This window comes from Mobula hypostoma, chromosome 1 (assembly GCF_963921235.1).
Source record: "Mobula hypostoma chromosome 1, sMobHyp1.1, whole genome shotgun sequence".
In the NCBI taxonomy this organism is placed as follows: Eukaryota; Metazoa; Chordata; class Chondrichthyes; order Myliobatiformes; family Myliobatidae; genus Mobula; species Mobula hypostoma.
The window spans coordinates 201,938,470-201,962,760 of NC_086097.1; the positions used below are offsets into that span (position 1 = coordinate 201,938,470).

At 39.2% G+C, this 24,291-nt stretch overlaps 1 protein-coding gene across 6 annotated transcripts in view; it reads right to left on the reverse strand.

Annotated features, from left to right (window-relative positions):
• LOC134354245 (nucleolar protein 4-like) overlaps positions 1-24,291 on the reverse strand; it is a 424,681-nt gene that overhangs the window by 162,285 nt on the left and 238,105 nt on the right. For 4 of the 6 annotated variants that reach the window (XM_063063184.1, XM_063063154.1, XM_063063168.1 and 1 more), the window contains one exon: positions 23,287-23,428. In XM_063063184.1, coding sequence (XP_062919254.1) covers positions 23,287-23,428 — 142 coding nt within the window. The remainder of the gene's footprint in view (positions 1-23,286; positions 23,429-24,291) is intronic. The other 2 variants (XM_063063177.1, XM_063063160.1) reach the window with 1 other exon arrangement.

Genomic DNA, 24,291 nt, shown 5'->3' on the forward strand with positions numbered 1-24,291 from the left:
ACTTCAAGGTTACCTCTCAATGACAAATAGGGATGCTTGATAAACATTGGACTCCAGTCCCAAACAATTGTTTTGAAAATAGACAAAAAGAAATCCACTATCAATTGCTCATCACAATCTTCAAATTCATTCAGTGTGAAATTATTAACATAAAAGTAGGTGAATATTTGAAATTCTCTTCTCTGGAGAGATGTGGAATTGAGGTAATTGGAGATTTAAAAGGCATAATATATTTTTTGGAGGATTAAGAAATTCAGGGCTATGAGGAACTGGAACAAAACAGCTGTAATATATTTAGTTTCAGTGCAACACTGGTGGGCTGCCCGTTTTCTTGTACTGTGGTTTTTGTGTGTCATCAGACTGATGGGATGAAAGCTTGGTAGGGTTGTCTGCAACCTGTAATTTGTACGTGCTTCTGGTGTCAAAGTGTCTTGTACAAATTACATCATTCAAGTAATTCAGTTCTACTATTAATTGACTACATTGTGCAAGTATTTTTTGTTGAGGGTGTGTTTATTGCATACAGGTGTCACTATAGCCTGTAAAAATCATGCCCTGTCAAGACGGAGCTAAGAGTTATACCAGAAGACTTATGAATATCTTATATTCAGCCTTATACAGTAACATTGGCACTGGGGGGGGGGGGAAGTGGGGGTGTGCAGCAGAGAAATAAAAATACAACTGCAGAATGGAAGATTAATATGCCACTGGAATTGATTTGCATTTTGCTCTAAATTATCAGTACAATAGAACATAAACAGTATAGCACAGGAGCAGACCCTTCAGCCCACAATGTTACGCCAGACTAATTAAATTAGTCATCAAATGGCTAACTAACCTCTCCTACCTACACAATATCTATATGTTTCCATTTTCCTCACATTGATGTGTCTATCTAAACATTGCTCAGAAGTCTCCAATGTTTCTGCTGCCACCACCACCCCAGGCAATACATTCCAGGCACCCGCTACTCACTGTGTAAAAAACTTTCCCCTCACATCTCCTTTAAATTTACCTCTTCTCACCTTAAATGCTTGCCCTCTGTTATTAGAAATTTCAACCCTTGGAAAAAGATATTGTCTTTAAGGTGCTTGGAAGTAGGTTGAGAGGAGATGTCAGAGGTAAGTTTTTTTACGCAGAGAGTGATGAGTGTGTGGAATGGGCTGCCGGCGACGGTGGTGGAGGCAGATACGATAGGGTCTTTTAAGAGACTCTTGGATAGGTACATGGAGCTTAAAAAATGGAGGGCTATGGGTAACCCTTGGTAATTTCTAAAGTAAGGACATGTTCGGCACAGCTTTGTGGGCCGAAGGGCCTGTATTGTGCTGTAGGTTTTCTATGTTTCTATATTTCTCTCTACCTATGCCTCTTATAATCCTTATAAACTTCTATCACATCTCCCCTCAGCCTTCGCTGCTCCAGAGAAAACAACCCAAGTTTGTCCAGCATCTCTTTATAACACTGTAATCCAGGCAACATCCTGGTAAACCTCATCTGCACATTCTAACCCTAACCCTCTCCAAAGCCTCAACATCCTTCCTATAATGGGGCAACCAGAGCTCTATTCAATACTTCAGATGCAGTCTAATTAGAGTTTTAAAAAGCTACAATATAAATTCCTGACCTTTCTCTGCATCCCTCCACTTTCTGACAGTGCTCCGGTTCTCATCTTCCCTACTAAACCAGGTAACCACCCCCCCACCCCCCAAGTAGCACGAGCGAACCTCTTGGCCAGGATATTCTTTCTCCTGCAGTTTAGATGCAACCCATCCCTCCTTTAAAGGTTCCGATTATTCAAAAACCTGAAACCCTGCCCCCTGCACCAATTCCTCAGCCACTCATCCATCTGTACTATCATCCTCTTCCTGCCATGACTAGCGGATGGGATCACAAGTAATCTAGAGATTACTACCCTAAGAGGTCTTGCTCTTCAGCCGCTTTCTAACTCCCTACACTCACTGCGAAGGACCTCTTCTCCCCTTCTACCAAGACCATTGGTGACAAATTCTCCCTCTTGAGAATGTTCTGCAGCCACTCTAAGACATCCTGGACCCTAACACCTGGGAGGCAACACACCATCCCGGCATCTCTTTTGCAGTTACAGAATCTCCTGTCCGTCCCCCGAACTATTGAGACTGTCTGACTTTACCCTCCCTGCTGAGCCTCAAAGCCAGTTTCAGTGTCACTGGCCTGGCTGCTGATGATGTGCCCTAACAGGTCATCCTCCGCCCCGCCCCCACCCCACCAGCAGTATCGATAGTGGTATACTTGATGCTGAGGAAAATGGCCACGGGGAATCCTGCACTAACTGCTTAAATGGCCACGGGGAATCCTGCACTAACTGCTTACTCTCCTTACCACTTCTACTGGTCACCCATCTACTATCTGAAGCCTACACCCTGAGTGTGACAACCTCAGTTGAAAGCTTCACCTCTGATGTTTTCAGCCTGCCAGAGGGTCCTGAATGCACCCAACTCCAGATCCTTGACCTTATCAGTCAGGAGCTGAAGCTGGATGTATTTCCTGCAGATCTAGACATCAAGGTACCCTGCAATCTGACATCTTAAAGGAGAAGCATTCCATAGTCTGAACTACCATCCTGCCTACACTTGTTATATGTTTGGCTCTAACTTCTCAAGTCTAACTTCTAGACTCTGGCTGCTCTAGCTGAAACCTGTTGAGCCAAAGCCTATACCAATATTACTCCAATTCAGTAGTTAAATGTGTCTTTACAAAGCACACTAAATAGCACATCATTGTAAGACTCTCGGGAAAATTATACTGGCCTCTATCTCCCAATTTATAGACTACCATCCGATGGGTACCAAGACAAAGTTTACAATCTTTGTTAAATTTTGGCATGAGTATACATGAATAATTATTGAACAATGAGATTCCTCTGTTAAAACACAAGTCTTTTTTGGTAAAAATGCACAACTTTGGGAGTCATGAGAGTTGCAGCTATCTAACTTCGTGCTTGTTTATCTATTAGATAGAATAAATAATGTTTCTCTCTGGGGTTTGCAATAAGATTTTTCATTTTCTTAGGTTACATACAAATTCCTGCTGTATTGCACACTGACAAAACAATTATATACAAATTGCTATAGTTAAAGCCATGTGTGACTCATCAAACACACAAGGAAAGGAGCAAATTGCACTTACATTGTACTTATCACAGTCAGAGGATGTCTCAAAAGGCGCTCCACTCAATAAAATAGCTTTGAACTTTATCTGTCATAATGCTATTGTATTTAGAAGCCAATTTGTGGTCAGGCAATAATGAGGAAGAGATGGTTTTGAAATGTTGAGAGATAAATATTTACCAGGGAACAAATTTAAATATATGCACGAGAGAGAAAAAAATGCCTTGTTAAAATGAAAGCACTTACAGCAGTACAGAGCTGCACTGAAATTATTGCTAATTTATATTTCAAAGTCTCTATTATGGTGACTGAACCCATAAGCTTCTGATTTAGAAGACCACAGTCATGGCTAACAATCACCCAAGCCAGACAAAAAAAATTGCAGCCAAATTTGGGAAAAGAATTCTGAGAAATTCTTCTCAACCTATCAGGTAGCCAAGCAAGTTACCTGAGTGTTAAGGTGGTCAAATGCCCACGGCCTGATTACGTGCAAACTCAGATCTTATGGGAAGCTAGGGAAGAAACACGATGACCCTGGTAGAAATACTTGCTTTGTGATTAGGCACTAGCGAAGTTCTAAAACACAAGAGGGTGGCTAATATTGTTCTATTGTTAAAGAAATTGCAAGGACAGGCCAGGGAACTACAGGCCATCGAGCCTGACTTGAGTTGCAGGGAAGTTACTGTAAGCAATTCTAATGGACAAGATCTACCAAGTCAGGAGTAGTCAGCATTGTTTTGTGCATGGGAGGTCATGTCTGACAAATCTCTGAGATTTTCAAAGAAGTAACTAAGGAGATAGATGAGGGTAGGGCAGTGGAAGTTGTCAATGTGGGTTTTCATAGGCCTTTGATGAGATACTGCATGACACACTCATCTGGAAGGCTAGGTCACATGGGATTCAGGGAGAACTAGCAAGGTAGCTTCAGAAATGGTTTGATGATAGGAAGCAAACTGTGATGGTTGAAGGTCAATTCTCCATCTGGAGGCTTGTGTCTAGTGGGATGCCTCAGGGGTCAGTGTTGTTACTATTATGTAAATTACAGTCATATTACAAGCAGTTGTACAAGTAAGCAGTGGCATTTAGTATGCTGGCCTTTATCAGTAATGGCATTGATTTTAGTAGTAGAGACATGATGTTGCAATTATATAAATAGTTGGTGAGAGTGCACTTGGGGAATTGTGTACACTTTTAGTCACCCTTTTATTGGAAAGACATTATCCATCTGGAGTGGGTGCAGAATAAATTAGTGAGGATGCCACCAAGACTAGAGGATCTGAAGTACAGGGAGAGATGGACCATACTAGATCTTTATTCCCTAAAGCACAAGAAAATGAGGGATGGTCTCATAGACGTTTATAAAATCATGGTGGGTGTGGATAAGGTGGACAGCATAGTCTTTCCCCCAGGACTGGGGAGTTAAAAACTAGAAGACATGGATATAAGACGAGAGAGAGATTTAAAAGAAACCTAAGAGGCGCGTGGTGAAAACTGCTCAGCGGATTATCGGCACCCAATTGCCCACCATTGAGAACATCTACCATAAACGCTGCCTGGGCAGGGCGAAAAGCATTATCAGGGGTGCATCTCACCCTAACCATGGACTTCTAAATTCTCCTCCCTCCCGGTAGGCACTACAGGATCCTCCGCTCCTGTACCAGCAGGCACAGGAAGAGCTTCTTCCCCGAGGCTGTGACACTGCTGAACCTCTCATCACGGCGTTAAGCAGTATTGCATCCGTATTGTACGGTCTCAGTACTTTTCTATTTGTGTGCTGCAGCACTTTTTTAATTCGCAGTTATTTTGTAAATAACACTATTCTTTGCATTTCCGGTCAGATGCTAAATACATTTCATTGGGTTTGTATCTGTACTCGGCACAATGACAATAAAGTTGAATCTAATCTAATCTAAGCTAAACTTCTTTACACAGGGGATAGTGTAAACTGCCAGAGGAAGTGGTCGAAGCTGGTACAAATGCAACATTAAAGAAGCATCTGGACAGATATATGGAAGAGAAGAGCTGGGGGGGGCAGGGGTGGGTGGGTTTGTTGGAAAGTTATGGGCCAAACACAGCTAACTGGGGCTAGCAGGGAATATGCTGATGTCAGCTTGGACCAGTTGGGCCAAAGGACCTGGCTCCATATTACATTACTTTATGAGACTATGATTATGAGATAACAATATCAGAAAATTAGTTGCCAATCTACAAAAAAAAATCTCATGAACATGCTCTCGAGTGATTTTGGTTGAGAAAGAAGTCTAAAAGGCCGGCAATCAAGATTCTGAGTCATTAGAGTTACACAGTCATATAGTCCATATGCTCACTGCATCCATATGGACCACTGTACTTATTTATACTAAATCCCATCCATTTCCTCCCCCTCAGTCCATAGCCTCTATGCCTCAGCAATTCAACAAATTATATACATTCATTATACCTTCTACAGCAGGTTATGCTCACCAGAGAAATTATTTTATCCTTTGAAAAATTACTTATTAGATTTTGTAGCAAAACATCAGAGCTTCCTGAAGTAGCAGCAACAAATTCCCACATAACTATTTAATTTCGACATGCACAAAATGCTGGAGGAACTCAGCAGACCAGGCAGCAGCTATGGAAAAGAGTAACAGTCACCATCTCTGACTGTTTACTATTTCCATTGATGCTGCCCGGCCTGCTGAGTTCCTCCAGCATTTTTTGTGTGTTGCTTTGGATTTCCAGCATCTGCAGAATTTTTCATGCTTGTATAACCATCTCATACTTCAATATTTAAATGTGTAAACACAGTTCCAAAATTGCAATTTTTGTAAAAAAAATCAACACATCAGGCAACATCCATGGATAGAGAAACAATAAACAGTTCAGATCTGAGACCCTTCATCACTTCTCCTGCTGAGTTTCTACATATTTTTTCTGTTTTTATTTTGAATCTCCACGATCTGCAGGTCTTTGATTCCCTGAATTGCAGTCCTCAATTTACATTTGTTTTCCTAACATATCAGAATGCTAATGCAGGGGCATCTTCATTAATCATTTGTAATAGTGGGGAATGGTTGCATAGGTTTAAGATAAATATAACTGACTTAAATTTCTTTTGCCGGCTCTTTTTACGCAACCATAGCATTGCATTTTACGCAAATGCAATGCTAGCGCTCATTTCAAGAGGTCTAGAATACAAAAGCAGGGATGTTATGCTCCCAACTATGATATTCTTTCAGTTATGACTCAGTGATGCCCACAGCATCATACCCGCCAATCTCTAACTGAGCTACAAGATCATCTGCCTTATTCTGTCTATAACACTTTCGGTTCTGTATTTGTCCCCTTTTTTGATTTTGTCCACCTGTTACACTGCAACTCAATCTAATGACTGCAATTTTGTCCCGTCATCTGCCTGTCCTTCCTGACAGTCTCACTACACACTGCCACCGCTTGTATACTAACTGCTGCATCCTCAAAGTCATTGTGTCAAAGGTTAGCAATGGAAATTGAAGACACTAGTTATTTGGTCCCACAAACTGACATAACATGCAAGTGTCAAAGTCTTCCTTGTATTCAAAGTTTAGATGGAGAAAATGGCAACTTCTCCAAAATGGGATATCATACAAACTGACCGACACCACAGTCATTCTGCAAAGATCAACAGAGATGTAGAGGGTTGCACTGGCCTAATGGAATTCCCTTGTTTTCTTTTTATTTCTTCACTCTCTTTTCTGAAGGTGTATTTGTGTACATGGATTTTATATCTTCAGACAATAGTGCAAAGAAACAAAAAGAAAGCAAGGGAATTCCAGCAGGCCAGATTGCAGGAGTGTAACATGTCGAAGAATATCTTCATCAATTATGCCAAAAGTAGAAGAGAAATTATATTGCACCATAGGCCCATTCATAGAAAATAATAATTTTGCCTTTTATTTGAAATCCTTAAACATCCATGTTGAATGCACACAACCTTAATTCCTTACAGCAGAGAAATTTTTTTCTCTACTAAATATGGAGCATATTTGAGGTATGTCCATGAGCTAACATTCATTTTTTATTAAGACAAGATGGCTCTTCTATCTAAATAGGAAACATTATCTTTCTGTACCTCTGATGAATTAGGAATTGCGCAAGTTTCATTTTAAATATTGCAACAGAATCAATATTGACTACACTAGGTGGCAGTCTATCCCCCAAGTAGGTAATTCAAAGTAGTGACATTGAATGAACTAAAACATATGGAGATTATACTTATTTGTAACTAAACCTGATGTCAGTGTTGTTTCCATAAGATTATCACTTATAATTTTGTATTTAATTTGAGCACATAACATCATATTTAAAGGCTATTACATTTTCTCTGTGTCATTTATGAATGCTGCATCAGTCAATGTATCCCAACTAACCTGTGCAAATATAATTTGGTAGCTTTCTGGTTCATCCCTTATCCCTGCATATGTTGGGTTACTATTACAGAGAATATTTGATTTTGATAGTTCAACAAAATCCTTTCACCATCTTACTGCTTCCGATCTCTGTAGCCATCTTCAATTCTATCCTTCTGTACAATATGCTCCTGATGTTTTTCACCATTTTCTTCATTTCTCAGTCTCTCCCTCTTCCTTCACAATACACCCTAAAACCTACCTAGCCTAATATTTCCTATGTATACTGATGTCGAGTTTTAATGCTAAAGCTCTTGCAAAACATCCCAGCAACAATATTAATGCTGTAATATCAAGATCTAAGATTGTTTAATGTGATTTCCAGTACACAAGTGTAAAGGAGAACAAAATAATGTTACTCCAGATCTGATGCAGCATAAAAAAAACACAATAAAGAACACAATAAGAATAAATACAAATACAAAATATACCTTATATTCATATACTGATTCCATATCCATAAAGTGATGCTAGGCAGAGGGGTGTCTGTACATAATGGTGACTCTGACAGGAAATGTTGAAGTAATGGTGATGGGGGATGTGGTAGGATGGACTAGTGGGTGGAGGTATTGATCAGCCTAATTGCTTGGGGAAAGTAACTGCTCTTGGTCCTGTCATGGATGCCACATTGTCTTCCCCTGATGGCAGTGGGACAAACAGTCTATGAGCAGGATTAGTGGGATTCTTCATGACGTTGCTGGCCTTTTCCCAGTATCCTTCTGTATATATGTCCTCTTTGGTGAATAGGCTGATGCGGGTGATGCATTGGACAGTTCTGACTACCCGTTGCAGGGCCTTCCTCTCCACTGAAGTGCAGTTTCTGTACAATGCAGTGATACAGCATGATAGGATGCTCTTTACTCTGCACCTGTAGAAGGACACGTGTATCGTTGTGCATAGTCCAACTTTCTTCAGCCTCCTCAGAAAGTAGGGGCATTGGTGAGTTTTCTTTGCTACTTATTGTAATCACAAGTCCTGTCTTTTTTTGGAGATATTCATCTTCATTTGGGTCCTAGGTTGCAACATTACCAAGTGACGATTTTTCATATACATTTATAATTGACTAGCATGAGGTTTTTCAAATTTGGGGAATATAATCATCAATAAAGTAAATTTGCAAGTATCAAATATGTTCATGAAAATCTGTTGCATAGCTTTTAAGCTCTGTGTGGCACTGTAACAGCTTGAATAATTAACTTTTACTTCTTTCTGCAGCACTTGGACCAACCATTACCTATGATTCTTTCTCATCTGCAGTCAGATAAACTTGCAGAAGAAAAGGATCAAATAGTCCTGTTCTGTATGAATTAATCTGTTGAACTAGGGAACAACACATTTTGCTTTAAATTCATTGACTAAATTTTTATTGACTATATCTGCATGTTTCTGAATATTATCTTTCCTCAATCAAATAGATGTCATCTGTAATTGATCACATTCTGACATTAATGTCATCAGGATCATTCACACTATAAATAATGCAAGTAGGTAGAAAGTTAATTACATCTGTCTGATTACAACTACAACACTAATCACTAACCTTCATCTTCTTATAATTAGCTTGATTTATCATCTAAATCACTGTATTCTGTTTTACAGCAAGTACTTTGTTTATGTACATCATGGCTGAGATACAGTATCAAATCTCGCTAAGCAAGAAGGTATACAAGATCACCAACATTATCCATTCTCTAATTTTGTAACAACTTCAGAAACAGGATCTAGTGCTTTCCTGACATATGTGACAAATAAGCACTTCTCAGGATTCCAGTTGGATACAGATACCGATTATAACCAATGTTTCGATGACAAACTCTTCCACCTTCTTTATGGATGATGCCTGGGCATGTCTAGTCCGGTGGTATTTATACCCCCATTGTCCATCCCTCCTGATTGGATAGTCCTCATCCAATCAGGTTTCTGCTCTCCCGCCTTGTTTATAATTGAATTCTAGTTCTTACTTAGAGCAATTAATACCATCTATAAACCCATAAGGAAGCTCAAGTCACAGCTTCTGTGGGTCAAAGATGACCTGGGACTCAGATCGGCTGGCATTTACAGGATTCTCAGTGAATGCCGAGCAGCATATATCGGCCAAACGAGATGCACAGTGGAAACCCGCATCAAGGAGCACAGGAAGTGTATCCATTTGGGTTAACCGGATAAGTCGGCAGAAGCAGAACGTTGCATTTACAACGGCCATAGGATTGACTGACAACACATAACTACTGTGCCACGTTAATGGCTTTTAGGACTGTCTGGTAAAGGAAGCATTGAAATAAAACTAGAGGAAAAGAATTTTAACAAAGACGAGGATCTTGCTCTAAGTGAGAACTGGAATTTGATTGTAAACAAGGTGGGAGAATGGTAACCTGATTGTATGAGAACTAACCAATCAGGAGGGATGGACTACGGGGTATAAATACCACCGGACTAGATGTACACAAGGCATCATTCCTGAAGAAGATGACAGAGTTAGTCACTGAAACTTTGATTATAATCAATACCTGAAACCACCTGGAAGTCCAAGAAGAATCAACTTCAGAAACATTCAGTGTTGGTTGTGGTGGACTACCACTGTAAAGCAAATTATTTTCAAGAAAAAACATTGCATGAATTATCATTTGTATATACAAGGTGATGCAAAAGTATACTCAATCTAGATAAGAATTGGAAAGCACGTTGGTCCTCAATATTGCTCTCCTAGACCTAAAGCTACCGAACAACAATCACTAACAATATTCAGTCTTCCATTTTTCTTAACATTAATGAAATGAGACAACTGCATCAGAAGTCATGACTTTATGAGCTGGAGGTCTGGGCTCCAGTAATCTAAGGCTGTTTTAATGTATTCCCATTGTAAATTCAGATGGGGTAATTTTAGCTTTTCCTCAAATTATTCTATACCTTGCCAGGAGCAGGAACTTCTTTACATCCCAGAAACAATCATCTTCCAATGGAAGCTCAGACTGAATTTGGGCCCTCATTCTGCAAGAAGCACTTGGAGTATATTCAATAAATGCACCAGAACAGTCATACCATTCCAACTGCAAATGAAGGCCTCTCTAAGAATCTAGACTGAAATCATAAATTAGTCTCTGAGGAATTGGAAGAACATCTTTAGGAAGCGGTGTCTCAGAAAAGCAGTGTCCATTATTAAGGACCTCCAGCACCCAGGGCATGCCCTTTTCTCACTGTTACCATCAGGTAGGAGATACAGAAGCCTGAAAGCACACATTCAGCGATTCAGCAACAGCTTCTTCCCCTCTGCCATCCGATCCCTGAATGGACATTGAAGCTTTGGACACTACCTCACTTTTTTAAAAATATACAGTATTTCTGTTTTTGCACATTTTCAAAAAATCTATTCAATATACATAATTGATTTACTGTACTTGTTTATTTATGTTTTATTTTGATTTATTATTATTTTTTCTCTCTCTCTGCTAGATTATGCATTGCATTGAACTGCTGCTGCTAAGTTAACAAATTTCACATCACATGCTGGTGATAATAAACTTGATTCTGATTTCTCTTACAAAATACTGAGAAGGAGGAAACCATGAGAAAAACACTTTAAGCTGTACGAATATAGTATCACACCTGTTGTGAAAGGTTACCACTGCATTCAGAACTTGCAAATGATGGATCACTTCAACCAGAGTGTAAATCCCAGATCTAGCACTCAGGTGTTTCAGGGCACCACTGCAGATGTCCAGGCTGTCTTGCACATTTTGCATTTAATGCAACACAAAAATGTTGACTTTGCAAACCACAGTGTAATTCCCAAATTTTCAATTACACTTATTTTTTATAGAAATGGATCATATGGTGCACAAAAACACAGCAATATGCAATTGTAAGTTTTAGCCAATCTTTTTTCTCTATGTTTCAATCAAAAACAGTTTCATCTGCCCATAAACAGACTGCCCAAACTATTGACAGAAATAACATGTTATCCCATCAATTCAAACAAAATCTATGCCTTCCATTTTAGTAAATGGAGGGAAAATTCAAACACCAGAGGTGTAAAGGGATTTAGGAGTCCTTGTGCAAGACTCCAGGAAAATTAATTTACGGGTTGAATCTGTGGTAAAGAAGACAAATGCAATGTCGGCACTTATTTCAAGGGGAATAGAATATAAAAGCAAGAAGATAATGCTGAAGCTATAAAAGATATTAATCAGGCCACAATTGGAGCATTATCAACAGCTTTCAAAGGTTTCAAAGGTGCATTTAATGTCAGAGAAATGTACAATATACATCCTGAAATTAGTTTTGTTCGTAACCATCCACGAAAACAGAGGAGTGCTCCAAAGAATGAATGACAGTTAAATGTTAGAACCCCAAAGCCCCCCCCCATATCTCAGAAAAGCCCATATTTCAGAAAAGATGTGTTGTCATTGGAGAGAGTCCAGAGGAGGTTCACGAGGATGATTCCGGGAATGAAGGGGATAACATATGAGCAGCATTTGGCATCTCTGGGCCTGTACTCACTGGAATTTAGAAGAATGCAGGGGAATCTCATTCAAACCTAGAAAATGTTGATAGGACTAGATAGGGTGGATGTGGAGAGGATGTATCCTCTGGCAGGGATATCTAGAACTAGAGGGCACAGCCTCAAAATTGAGGGGCAACCTTTTAGAAGAAAGGTAAGGAGAAGTTGGGTTTTTTTAAGCCAGATAGTAGTGAATCTGTGGAATGATCTGCCACAGACTGCGGTGGAGGCCAAGCCCCTGAGTATATTTAAGGCAGAAGTTGATAGTTTCCTGATCGGTCAGGGCATCAAAGGCGATGGGATTGAGTGGGATCCAGGACCAGCCATGATGGAAAGGCAGAGCAGACTCAATGGGCCGAATGGCCTAATTCTGCTCCTATATCTTCTGGTTTCATGGAGCTAAAATCACAATGACAATATCACATTAAATGGTTCAGAAATCCCAGATAAATCAGGATAGGGAGTGCTTTCTCTCAAAAAAATTCAACACAAGGACAGGTGCCAGTATAGTAACACTGCCTTCACATAGAAAGGTTGAGACCTTATATGACACAAATCACACACCAAATCTTGAGATCCATCTCCTGACTCAGTAAGGATGTGCGGTGGTCTTTGGCTTCTGTGGCTTTTCATAGATTCTATTGTGTTTCTTTGTTTTGTGAGTTCCTGAAAGAAACGGAATCTCAAGGTTGTATAATGTTTACAGACTTTAATAATAAATTTGAACTTTGATGAAGGCAGACACAAGTAATGAAGTTCACTAGTTTCAATGCCTCAGTACAGTCTTCGGTTTGTTGTGGAGTTCAAGCCCTCCTGAATGCTTCAGAGTCCTGGGCTATATGAGGCAGGCGTTTTGAGGCACTGGAAAAATACCAGCAACGTCATCGCCATAAAATTCCCTGGAAGGACAAGAAACCCAATGATGGTGTCCTCTCCTACTCTAATATTCCCAGTATTAAGGCCTGAGGTACATTGATTTGGTCAAGATAGACAGGGTACTTTATTCGTATCCCTGATTCCAGCTTCCAAAGCAGATACTCCATTCTGTGCTGTCATGAGAAAAGATTTCCAGGTGAACAGAGAAGTAAGAATGTACTTAAAATCTCCTGAAGAAATGCAATTTTTTGAAGACTCCTGGGTTGCTTTCACCCAAGGACTTTCTAAGTGGAGAAGGATGATTTCGAATGTGATGCATGTATCAGGAACACAATGAGGTTCTGCCTACATGGTGGAAGAAGCAGACTACCTCATCAACTACTCATCCACCTATCCTATTGGCCAACACTTGCCCAAACGCTGAATCTGCCATTCCCACATTGGCTTTAATAGCCACCTCAGAAGCATCAAAATCAGAATGAAAGTAAATGAAACTCAACCCATCAGTCTAAGAAATAGAATATCAAAACAATAATCTTCTCCTGTTGTTTGTCATATATATGAACAATTTGGATGAATTTGCAGATGATACCAAAATTGCTGGTATAATGGACAGGGAAGCAGGCTGTCTAAGCTTACAGCACAATATAGATCAACCAGGAAAGTAAGAAGAGTAATGGCAGATAAAATTTAACTATGCAAAGTGATAGATTTTGAGAATTAAACCAGGGGTGTCTGTACACAGTGAATGGAAGGGCCCTGGAGACTTTTGTAGAACAAGGATACCCAGGGGTACAAGTTCCCTGCAAGTGACGACACTGTGAGACAGGATAGTGAAGAAGGTGTATGGCATACTTGCCTCATCATTTAGGGCACTGAGCATGAAAGTCATTTACATTGCAGTTAAACTTGACACTGAAGAGCACTTGGAGTGCTGCATGCAGGTCTGGTCCCCATGCTATAAGGAGGATGTGATTAAGCAAGAGAGCATACAGAAAAGATTCTCAAGGATGTTACCTGGACTGCAGGACTTGAATTACAAGGAGAGACTGGATAGACTAGGACTATTTTCATTTTATTAGAGGCTGAGGGTGACCTAAAAGAGGTTTATAAAATTATGAGGGGCATTGGGGTATATCGTCACACTTTTTTCTTATTCTAGTCTAAAATAAAGAGCATAGGTTTAAGGTGGGATGAAAAAGATTTAAAAGGGAGCAAAGGGAGTTTTTCCACACAGAAGGTGGTGGGTGTATGGAATGAGCTGACAGAGGCAGATAATTACAATGTTTAAAGGACATTTGTACAGGTACATCGATAGAAAAGGTTTACAGGGATATGGGCCAAGTACACACAAATGTGAGTCGCTCAGGTGGGCACCTTGGTTGGCATAGACAAGTTGGGTCAAAGGACTGTTTCTGTTATGAATAACTCTATGATTCCTTGACTACCACATGTGGGAATAAATAGGAATAAATTGTCCATCAGATCCCAGCCGTTTCTCAGAAACAAACAATTGAAACTTAATCTTTTCCAAAAACACTAAACTTACACTTTTCAATCCCAGCTCACTGGGTGGGCAATTGAAATAAATGCTACACAGTGATGTATTATGTGCTATTGCTGCCTCACTGAATATTTGACTTTATAAATATGGGTACTTTCCATCATAATGGAAATGTAGAAGAGATGAAAAATTATTTTACTTTTTCTTTCTCAGAATCAGAATCAGGTTTATTATCACCAGCATGTGATGTGAAATTTGTTAACTTAGCAACGGCAATTCAATGCAATACATAATCTAGCAGAGAGAAAATTAAATAAATAAATAAAATAACGCACAATAATAAATAAACAAGTAAATCAATTGCGTATATTGAATAGATTTTTTTGAAATGTGCAAAAACAGAAATACTGTATATTAAAAAAAATGTAGTGTCCAAAGCTTCAATATCCATTTAGGAATTGGATGGCAAAGGGGAAGAAGCTGTTCCTGAATCACTGTGTGTGTGCCTTCAGGATTCTGTATCTCCTACCTGATGGTAACAGTGAGAAAAGGGCATGCCCTGAGTGCTGGGCATCCTTAATAATGGATGCTGCCTTTCTGAGACACCGCTCCCTAAAGGTGTCCTGGGTACTTTGTAGGCTAGTGCTCAAGATGGAATTAACCAGATTTACAACCTTCTGCAGCTTCTTTTGGTCCCGTGCAGTAGCCCCTCCATACCAGACAGTGATGCAGCCTGTCAGAATGCTCTCCACGGTACAACTATAGAAATTTTTGAGTGTATTTGTTGACATGCCAAATCTCTTCAAACCCCTGATGAAATATAGCCGCTGTTTTGCCTTCTTTATGACTACATCGATATGTTGGGACCAGGTTAGATCCTCAGAGATCCTGACACCGAGGAACTTGAAACTGTTCACTCTCTCCACTTCTGATCCCTCTATGAGGATTGGTATGTATTCCTTCGTCTTACCCTTCCTGAAGTCCACAATCAGATCTTTCGTCTTACTGACGTTGAGTGCCAGGTTGTTGCTGCGGCACCACTCCACTAGTTGGCACATCTCTCATCACCACCTGAGATTCTACCAACAATTCTCTTACTCCATTCTCTTTCTTTCACTCTGTGTTTTGCTTTCTGTATATTGTGCTATGTTGAACTAATTATTCTAATTTAGAGGTTTAGACTCAAGAGCCTTGAAAATGTATTGTGTGGTGCAGTCTCTTGGCGATACACAAACTGTTTTCAATTTTACCCAAAGTAGATTGTCCCAGTGAAATTGCAGAAAATGCATAATTGTACTGGACATCTTCATGTACTATTCACATTGGCACAGCTGGCAATTTCCTGGCATCAGGAGAACACCAAATTCACTACTGCCATAATATGTATATACTTCCACCCATACCAATATAAATTAGTCAGCAATCAGCCAGGAAAGCCTGGATAACTCAAAGTTCTCTAACATGACAATAAATGTACTTTGAATCACATCTAACTGCTCCAGTTCAGCTGCACTGGGTATAACACATGAATGTTTTTTGTTGTCAGAGTACTTTGCTCAAAGAACTCAGACTTCTGGATAAAGTATTTTCATGAACCCAGTCTCCCCAACATAGAAGTCAGTCCAAAAAGGCAACAGCACCACTTGTGTTATCAAGAGTAATAATAATGTCAGATTTGCACCAAGAGAATGTCATGTTACAAATTTAGAGAAAGAGGTTAGACTGGGTGATGGGATTACAGAAATAGAGATGATCAGTTGGAAGTCCCATGGAAAAGATCAAGTAAATTAAAAGCACATGGAAACATATAGAAATAGCTTTTTTTTAAAAAAAATAATGTCATGCAAATTTATTTTGAAGAAAATTCTGCCCTACAAGCCTCAACTTTGCTATATCTGTCTGGGTACAGGATCTGAATGGCAAGTTCCCTGAGCAATCTGGCAAGCCTGAGCACTGCTGAATTCTCTGGCTAATCCAGCAACTATGTGAACTGACAGATTTGACACTCACAGATTTCCTTAAAATACTAATCTAGAACTTAACTTCAGATTTAATGGCTAAACACTAACAGTTCTGATCAAAATCACTTGCCAGAGCTGGTACAATTCAGCTCACAGTTTCAGCTTGCTCAAAACCAATGATTTCCTTTTATTTCACCTCTACTTTTATTTTATTTTCTTCTAAACTACAGTTACAATTCCCCGACTAGTTTACAGTTTCCTGACCTTTTTTTGCCATGGAACTGCTGCCTGTCCAGCTGCTACCCACTTTGCTCTCTCTGTTGTCAAACAGAAAAAATAACAGTCATCATTCATTTCACTTTCCTGCAGTCAGCTAAATTCATTCTTCCATTGAAGAACATCCCCCTTGGGTCTTCTTATTTCTTCCATTAAGTACGACATTTGTAGAATTGAAACAATCATCAGCTTCAGCATTAATAAACCCTGGTTCAACTGCAAGCTTAGACAGCTGTGTCTGGAGAAGACAGTGGTCTTCAGAGTAAAGGGGAGTTCAAAAAGGCCAAGTACAAGCCAAAGAAGGCAATCAGAGCCGCCAAATACCAAAATTCAGTCAAACTGGAAAACCAGCTTTCTGCAAATGAAGTTCAAGAACCCACCCCGCCCCCCCCCCCCCACTCCGGTGCCCATTCAAGCAGATCATTACCAATGCCCACACCCTTTATTGTCAAGAAAAAGGAGACAAGGAAGCTGTACAGGAAGCAAAATATCGAGAAGGCTTTCAGCCCTGACTCAGTCTCCCCTGCCATCCTTAAACACGGCACTAACTAGCTGTCTACATCCATAGTCATTTAAACTATGTACTGTTCCAGCATGTTTCAAGAAACCTGTTATTATTGCAGTCCCTAAAGAATCAAATATCACTGGATTCAATGACTACAGGCCAGCTGCACTCACATCAGTCATAATGAAGACTTTTAAAAGGCTGGTATTGTCATTTCTCAAATTCATAGCTCCAAATTGCCCAGATCTGATACAGTTGACCTACCGAACCAACAGATCTAACGCAGTTAACATTGGTCTGGACTTCATACTACAGCACACCAGCTATCTGGTACATATATCATGATTTTCCTTGCTGATTTCAGTTCAGCCTTCAACAGCATCATCCCTGAGCTTCTGCAAGAGAAACTCACCAAATTCAATATACCAGGTCCCATCTACAGATGACAAACTTCCTCTCTGACAGTCGGCAGTATGTGAGACTAGACAATTACATCTCTATATCCCGCTCACACAGCACTGGCATACCACAGGGGTGTATTCTCTCCTCTCTCCTCTACACACCTATGACATTGCCTCCAGTGATCCATCAGTTAAACTGATAAAGCTTGTGGACAATACCACTGTCATTGGACTAAGCACCAGAAGGGACAAATTCCAAAATCACCAATCAAAACAACTTGCCTTAAATATGATTTCACTTAATGATCTCTTTCCTCTTACGTGGTGACAAAAACAGCGTTTAGTCATTAATCCAGAAAGAGTACAAAGGAAATTTACAAGAATGTTGCCAGGCCTCAAGGGCCTGAGTTATAGGAAGAGGCTAGGATTTTATTCCTTGGAACATAGGAGACTGAGGAGTGACTTTATAGAGGTGTATATACTGCATTGATAAAGGGCTCAGCAACATAAGCCAACCTTCCTGGACTTAGATATTGCCCTGTAAGTCAGGCTTCTTAAAGTATACATCTAAGTTTATATGGTTAAGGATTTCTGTCCTATATCAACCAGACAATGAATTTCTTTAAACCCTCTCTGATTCCTCAACCAATTTTTTTTACATATATAACCCTTTGTTTTATCCAACTTCCAATGGAAAATACTTTTTTTTACTGTATCTAGAGTGGTCCTAATTTAATTCACATCAATTGTCTATTTTGTTCCACATAAAGCAATATCATTCTAATCAAACTTTCTGCATAACTACAAATCTCCAACCTCAGCAATGTCCTTGTAAATCTCAGTTGCACTCTTTGCTTTCCTGTGATTAGGTTACTAGATCTATATACAATAGTCAAGATGTGGCATAACCAATGCTGTTCTCTGCTCTCTGAGAACCAGAACAGCATTCTTCTTGTCTCTACCCGACACATTCAACAATCATCTGCACCCACTTCTAAAATCTTAAATGTGATACAATTATGGAACACATATCGCTACTATGCTCATCACTTTGAAAAGAGTTCTCTGACTCCTTTATTCTATGCCTCAGCTAATAAAGTTATATGCTTTTTTAAAAGTTACCTATTAACTTGTCCTGCTACTTCTTAAGACTTGCGGCATATACTCCAAAGTCCTTCTTCGCTCTGACATATTCAATCCTATCATTTATTGTGCGTTTCCTTGCCTTGTTGCAGCACTCCTTGCCATTTGCTCACTCTTTTACAGATTGTTCCATTTACCACTTTTCTAACCAAGTAACCAAAGTATCTATACTTTCCTACAGTTTAAACCTCTTTGTGGTTGACCATGCAAACAATTTCTGAATCATTTCCAAATTTCTTTCTCATAAGCCATCCATTTGAGTCGAAATCATAGAAAGCCAGAGAGTGAGTACTGAGCCCTGCAGAGCCCCGTGGCACCAGGTTTCCAGCCTCAGAAACACTCAACCTCAGCTTGTTTTTGGCTTCTTGTCACTAAGCCAGTTTTGGCTAAATTTACATCTTCCTTGGATCCCATTCATGTTTTGCCCAGTCTGCCAGGTGGGACCTTGTTGAAAGCCTGCGAAAACCAGGTACATTATATTAAATGCGCTGCTATCAACAGCCCTTTTAGTCACTTAATCAAATATTTCAATTAATTTAGACACTACTGCCTCTTTACAAATTCACTCAGACTGTCCCTGATTATCTTAAAATACATTTCCCTGATGAGCCCACGGTCTAAGATATACTAAATAGGATATGTTTACCTAACAGCAGTATAATACTGGCACTTCTCCAATCCTTCAACATCTTTCTGTTGGCCATCAGGAAATGAAAATAGTAGTCAGAGCCTCTGTATCCCAGGCTGGTACTTCTTTTAACAGCTTGGGATACATTTCATTTGGGTTTGCCAATCAGTCTATCTTCAAAGATAATAAATTCCTCCTTTATAGGGGTTATCCCATTTAATAGTTCACACTCATTCACCTAAATTAAATAGCAATAACATCCCCTCTTTTCATTAAGAATCTAACCTATTTTCACATGTAAATTTCTTTATTATCGCTAACAACTGTGCTCCTCTTTGTTATCTTATCACTTTCTGCTTACTTACAAGAGAGTTTAATTTGTCAGTAATGGTACATACTCCTTGCTTTCCCAATTTTCCTTTCTAAACTACCAAACGTGGCTTTCCCTAACATCCTCTTTCATCACGTCCATACAGGCCAATCTGTAACATCTAGGTATTTACTTCCATCATAAGACTTCCTTCCATGATCCCCTATTTTAACCATGACACCTTTCAATGCTCGTACAGAAAGTAAAACTTCTTCCCCCCCCCATCAGGATTTGGGATTTGGGTCCCTTCATGCTGTGATGAAAGGTACAGATTATATGTCATTCAATTCTGCAGACTGTAATTACCACTCAAAGTTCGATACTGTATTTCTGTTCCAATCCACTCTTACCCAAGGATGCAATGAAGATCAGAGCAAAGGAAATCATTTTCAATAAGGCACTTTACAATTAAACACAATTTCTACTTTAACAACTTTCCATTGTAATCGATACTTTCATTTATTTTTCAGGTTGCTCTCATTCTTTTTTCAGACAGTAGACACTAGTAATAAATTTTGCAGTTGTTATTAACAGTTCCTGAATCATCATTTTAATCTATCATATTTTTATCCTCATTTGGATTTTAATCAAAACTGTCTTCAATGCATCAAAAGTAACACACAAAAAAATGCTGGAGGAACTCAGCAGATCTGACAGCACTTATTGTAAGTAATAAACAGTTGGTGTTTCAGGCCGAGGCACTTCATGAGGACTGGAAAGGAAGAGGGAAGAAGTCAGAATTAGAAGGTGTGGTGATGGAAAGGAGTGCAAGCTAGCAGGTAGTAAGTAAAATCAGCAGAGGGAGAAAGGTGATAAGTGGAAGAGAAGAAGGGCTAAGGAAGATTACTCAGAGGGCTGTGAGAGTATGGAATGAGCTGCCAGCACAAATGGTGCATTCTAGCTTGATTTCAACATTTAAGAAATGTTAGGATAGGTACATGGATAGTAGGGTTATGGAGAGCTATGGTCTTGGTGCAAGTCAATGGGAGTAGACATCTTTAGTGTTTTCAGCAGGGACTAGGTGGGCTGAAGGGCCTGTTTCTGTGCTGTATTTCTCTATGACTCTAAGAAAGAATCTGAAAGGAGAGGACAGTACACCATGGGAGAAAGGGAAGGAGGAAGGGCACTAGAGGGAGATGATGAGGTGAGGAGAAGAGAAGGGGTGAGAGAGGAGCCAGAATGTGGAATGGAAAAAAGAGAAAGTTGGAGTCTACCAAGATGGAATACGAGGTGTGGCTCCTCAAACCTGAGAGTGGCCTCATTGTTGCAGTAGAGAAGGCCATGTTGGAAAGAGAATGGGAAGTTGAATTGAAATGAGTGGCCAGAAGGAAATCCTGCCTTTTGTTGCAGATGGAGTGAAAGTACACAACAAAGCAATCCCCCAACCCATGTCGGATCTCACCGATGTAGAGGAAGCTGCACCAGGAACGCCAGGCACAGTAGACGACCCCAATAGATTTACAAGTGAAGTGATGAAATGGTGGTGAGGGAAGAGGTGGAGGGGCAAGGTTAGTACTCATCCCATTTTCAGGGATAAATGCCAAGAGGGAGATCAGTGGGGATCAGTTGTGACTCTTTTTAATTTGCCTTCTTTCTCCCTTTCTTACTCCGACACCTGAAACTGTATTCAAGCCCCTAACTTCCTCAGTTCTGTACTGAAGACTACTCTGTTTCAAACATACAAATGCCTCCTGGCCTGGTAAATATATCCAATAGTTTTGTTCTTTTATTAAAAATTAAATTTAAATATGAAATATTTAATAATCTGCCAAATTGTATTGCTATAACAAAACACATAATGAGCTATACTGTTTTCATTCAATATAATGAACATACTACTGGCTCTAAAATTTCCTGACCTATCATTTGCTGAATCATTATGCAAAATGAATTATTTATGAATAAGTTCAAAATTAGTTGTCAGCACAAATATTTTTCTTCTCTTTTGACCACAGGGCAATTCTGTCAACATTTGAAACTACAGAGATCTTTTCTGTTTTCAATGCATGATAAGTGGCTTTGTAGGTTCAATCCTAAGTTAAAGATTTTTAAAGTCAAGTTGCAGCAGCCACAAACAGCTTCAAAGTTCAAAGTACCTTTATTATCAATAATACAGTATACAACCTTGAGATTCATCTTCTTGTAGGCAGCTACAAAACAAAGAAACACAACAGAACTCATTCAAAGAAAAGCCCCACACTACAAGACCATCAAACAGCTAATTGTGAAAAAGAGAACAAATTGTGCAAACAATAAAAAGTAAACAAAAAACATTAACCGTGAAGTCCCCAAAACTGAGCGCTGTGCCGATGGTAGTCTTCAACGCTCTGCTGATAGCCGTAGACACAGCTGCAGAGTTAGTTCAGTGCTGAAACGCTCCAAACAAATTGCGCAAATAGTAAAAAAGCAAACAAAAAAAACAGAAGAAACATGAAATGCAGAGTTCCTGAAGTGAGTCCACAACTACAGGTCGCATTCAGCGTTGAGGCAAGCCCATCATGAAGACCAGTAGTTGCAGGCAACAGCTGCTCCCGAACCCGGCGGAGTAGGACCCAGGACTCCTGCATCTTCCGCCTGCTAGCAGCAGCGAGGGAAATCAGTCAAACGGAGGGAGACGGCGCTGAACATCTGTTCATTTTCTGCTTTCATCCTCGACAATTTTAGTCTTACTCAATTCTTTAATCGGTGCAAAGTAACAGAGCTGCCCACAAGTTCACGTTCCACATTAGGAATCAACACTTGAAATCCTTATCCCCATCAATAATTTCAGCCAATTAGAAACTTGCTTTTAAATAATCTCAGAAAGATTGCAAACTATTTAAATAAAGTACTATTGCTTTAGTATCTTTAAACAATTTTCTTTCAGATTTCCAACTAGTACAATTATTTTTCTAATTTCTGATCAAATGTCAGATTTAGTGCAGCATGATCACACATGCAATGAACTGTAAACAAAGAAACATAATTTCCTATCATCACATTTGTCATTTTGAGGATTGAAGTGGGAAAGTCAGCTGGTTGGTTGCTATCACATCTCTTATGCTGCTGAGAAAATATGCAAAGGAAGCTTCAATAAGAGTGAGGAAACAATTAAAAATGTGCTATACTATGAAAGGGTTTTATTGCTACTTCTGAATGGCAGGCGCATGAAGATGTTTAACATGGATATTCCGAAGACAGACAGAGATGAGAAACAGGTTTTTGTCCAATATCCAAAGCATAATGAGGAATGTCTCTAAATATTGCCCTTTTTATCTATATTTCCATGAGGCATTTATAAAGTTTGATTATGTATTTTCACGGTGATTGCCCAAGGTAAGAAATCAAATGCCAAATCAGAATACATTTTTAAATGCCATGATTAAACTCTATCAAATAGTGACTGGTCAAATTATATATCAATAGTGATGATATGTGGCTGTGTTTAATCCTATATCTATGTTTCAATGAAATTTATACTTGTGAAGTAGCACTTCTCCAAAAAAAAATCATCTAATTGAACTCAAGATTGTTAACAGCATAATTTTTTAATACACAATAGCACCAACCATCCTGATGACTGTCTAGGTTCTGTGGACTATGCATTCTTTCTTCCAGGGTAGAGCTTTGGTCAGAGTTTATGCGATCGACTGACATCCATGTGGAGTCACTGAGTTCAAATTCTTCACTGCTCAACGATTGTTCATCCTGCTGAAACAAAAATGAATGATTTTCACTACCAAAAATACAATTTGTATTAAGAGATTCTTCTTCAGTTTAAATAAGATAATCTTATTATTGTTCAGGAGTATGACATTACTTATCTTAACTCAGTATTTTCACCTCTAATTAGCTTCACAATTCCTTCCTTCTATCTTGAAGAGTGAGACTGGGTAAACAATCAATACCTCACCACCCCCTAATGCTTTTCCAAAGACTTCACAAGTAAATCAGTAAGGAATAAAGCTAACACAGACACACACAAAATGTTCAAGATATTTGAGCTCCTGAAATTCTTGTCTCAATATACCAAAGTTACTGATCTATTGTGCTAAAAGATCATATTGTAAGTTTTGCTATTAAAATTTAATTGCTGATACATGGTGATAGAATATATTATTCAATCTATTTTGTATCAGGTTCTCTGATAACAATGGCCATGAAGGTCATGTGATAATTTTGCTTAAGGGCTTCAGTGCTTAGCTTGTAAATGGCCAAAATACCATTGATTACAATAGAAAATCATTTCTTTCATTTAAAAAAATGCTTCCCTAGCTGTGGTGCATTAGATGGTAACGACCTGAAAAATCAAACATTTTAAGCCTCCTGAAAGAGCCTGGGCCAAACTACTTTTGAGTTTTAGGAAGTTTGATGATATTTTGAGTCATTAGTGTATTCTAATAAACTTCCCACAGCACAGGCATTACACCTTATCAAAAAATCCAGACCCTGATGGAAATGAGAACACAACTCAAATAGGAGTCAAATAAGGTTAAATAGGGAATATGTGGAACCTCAATATCATTTTGTGCAAAGGAATTGCTGAAAATGTCAAGAAATTGACCAGAAGTTGC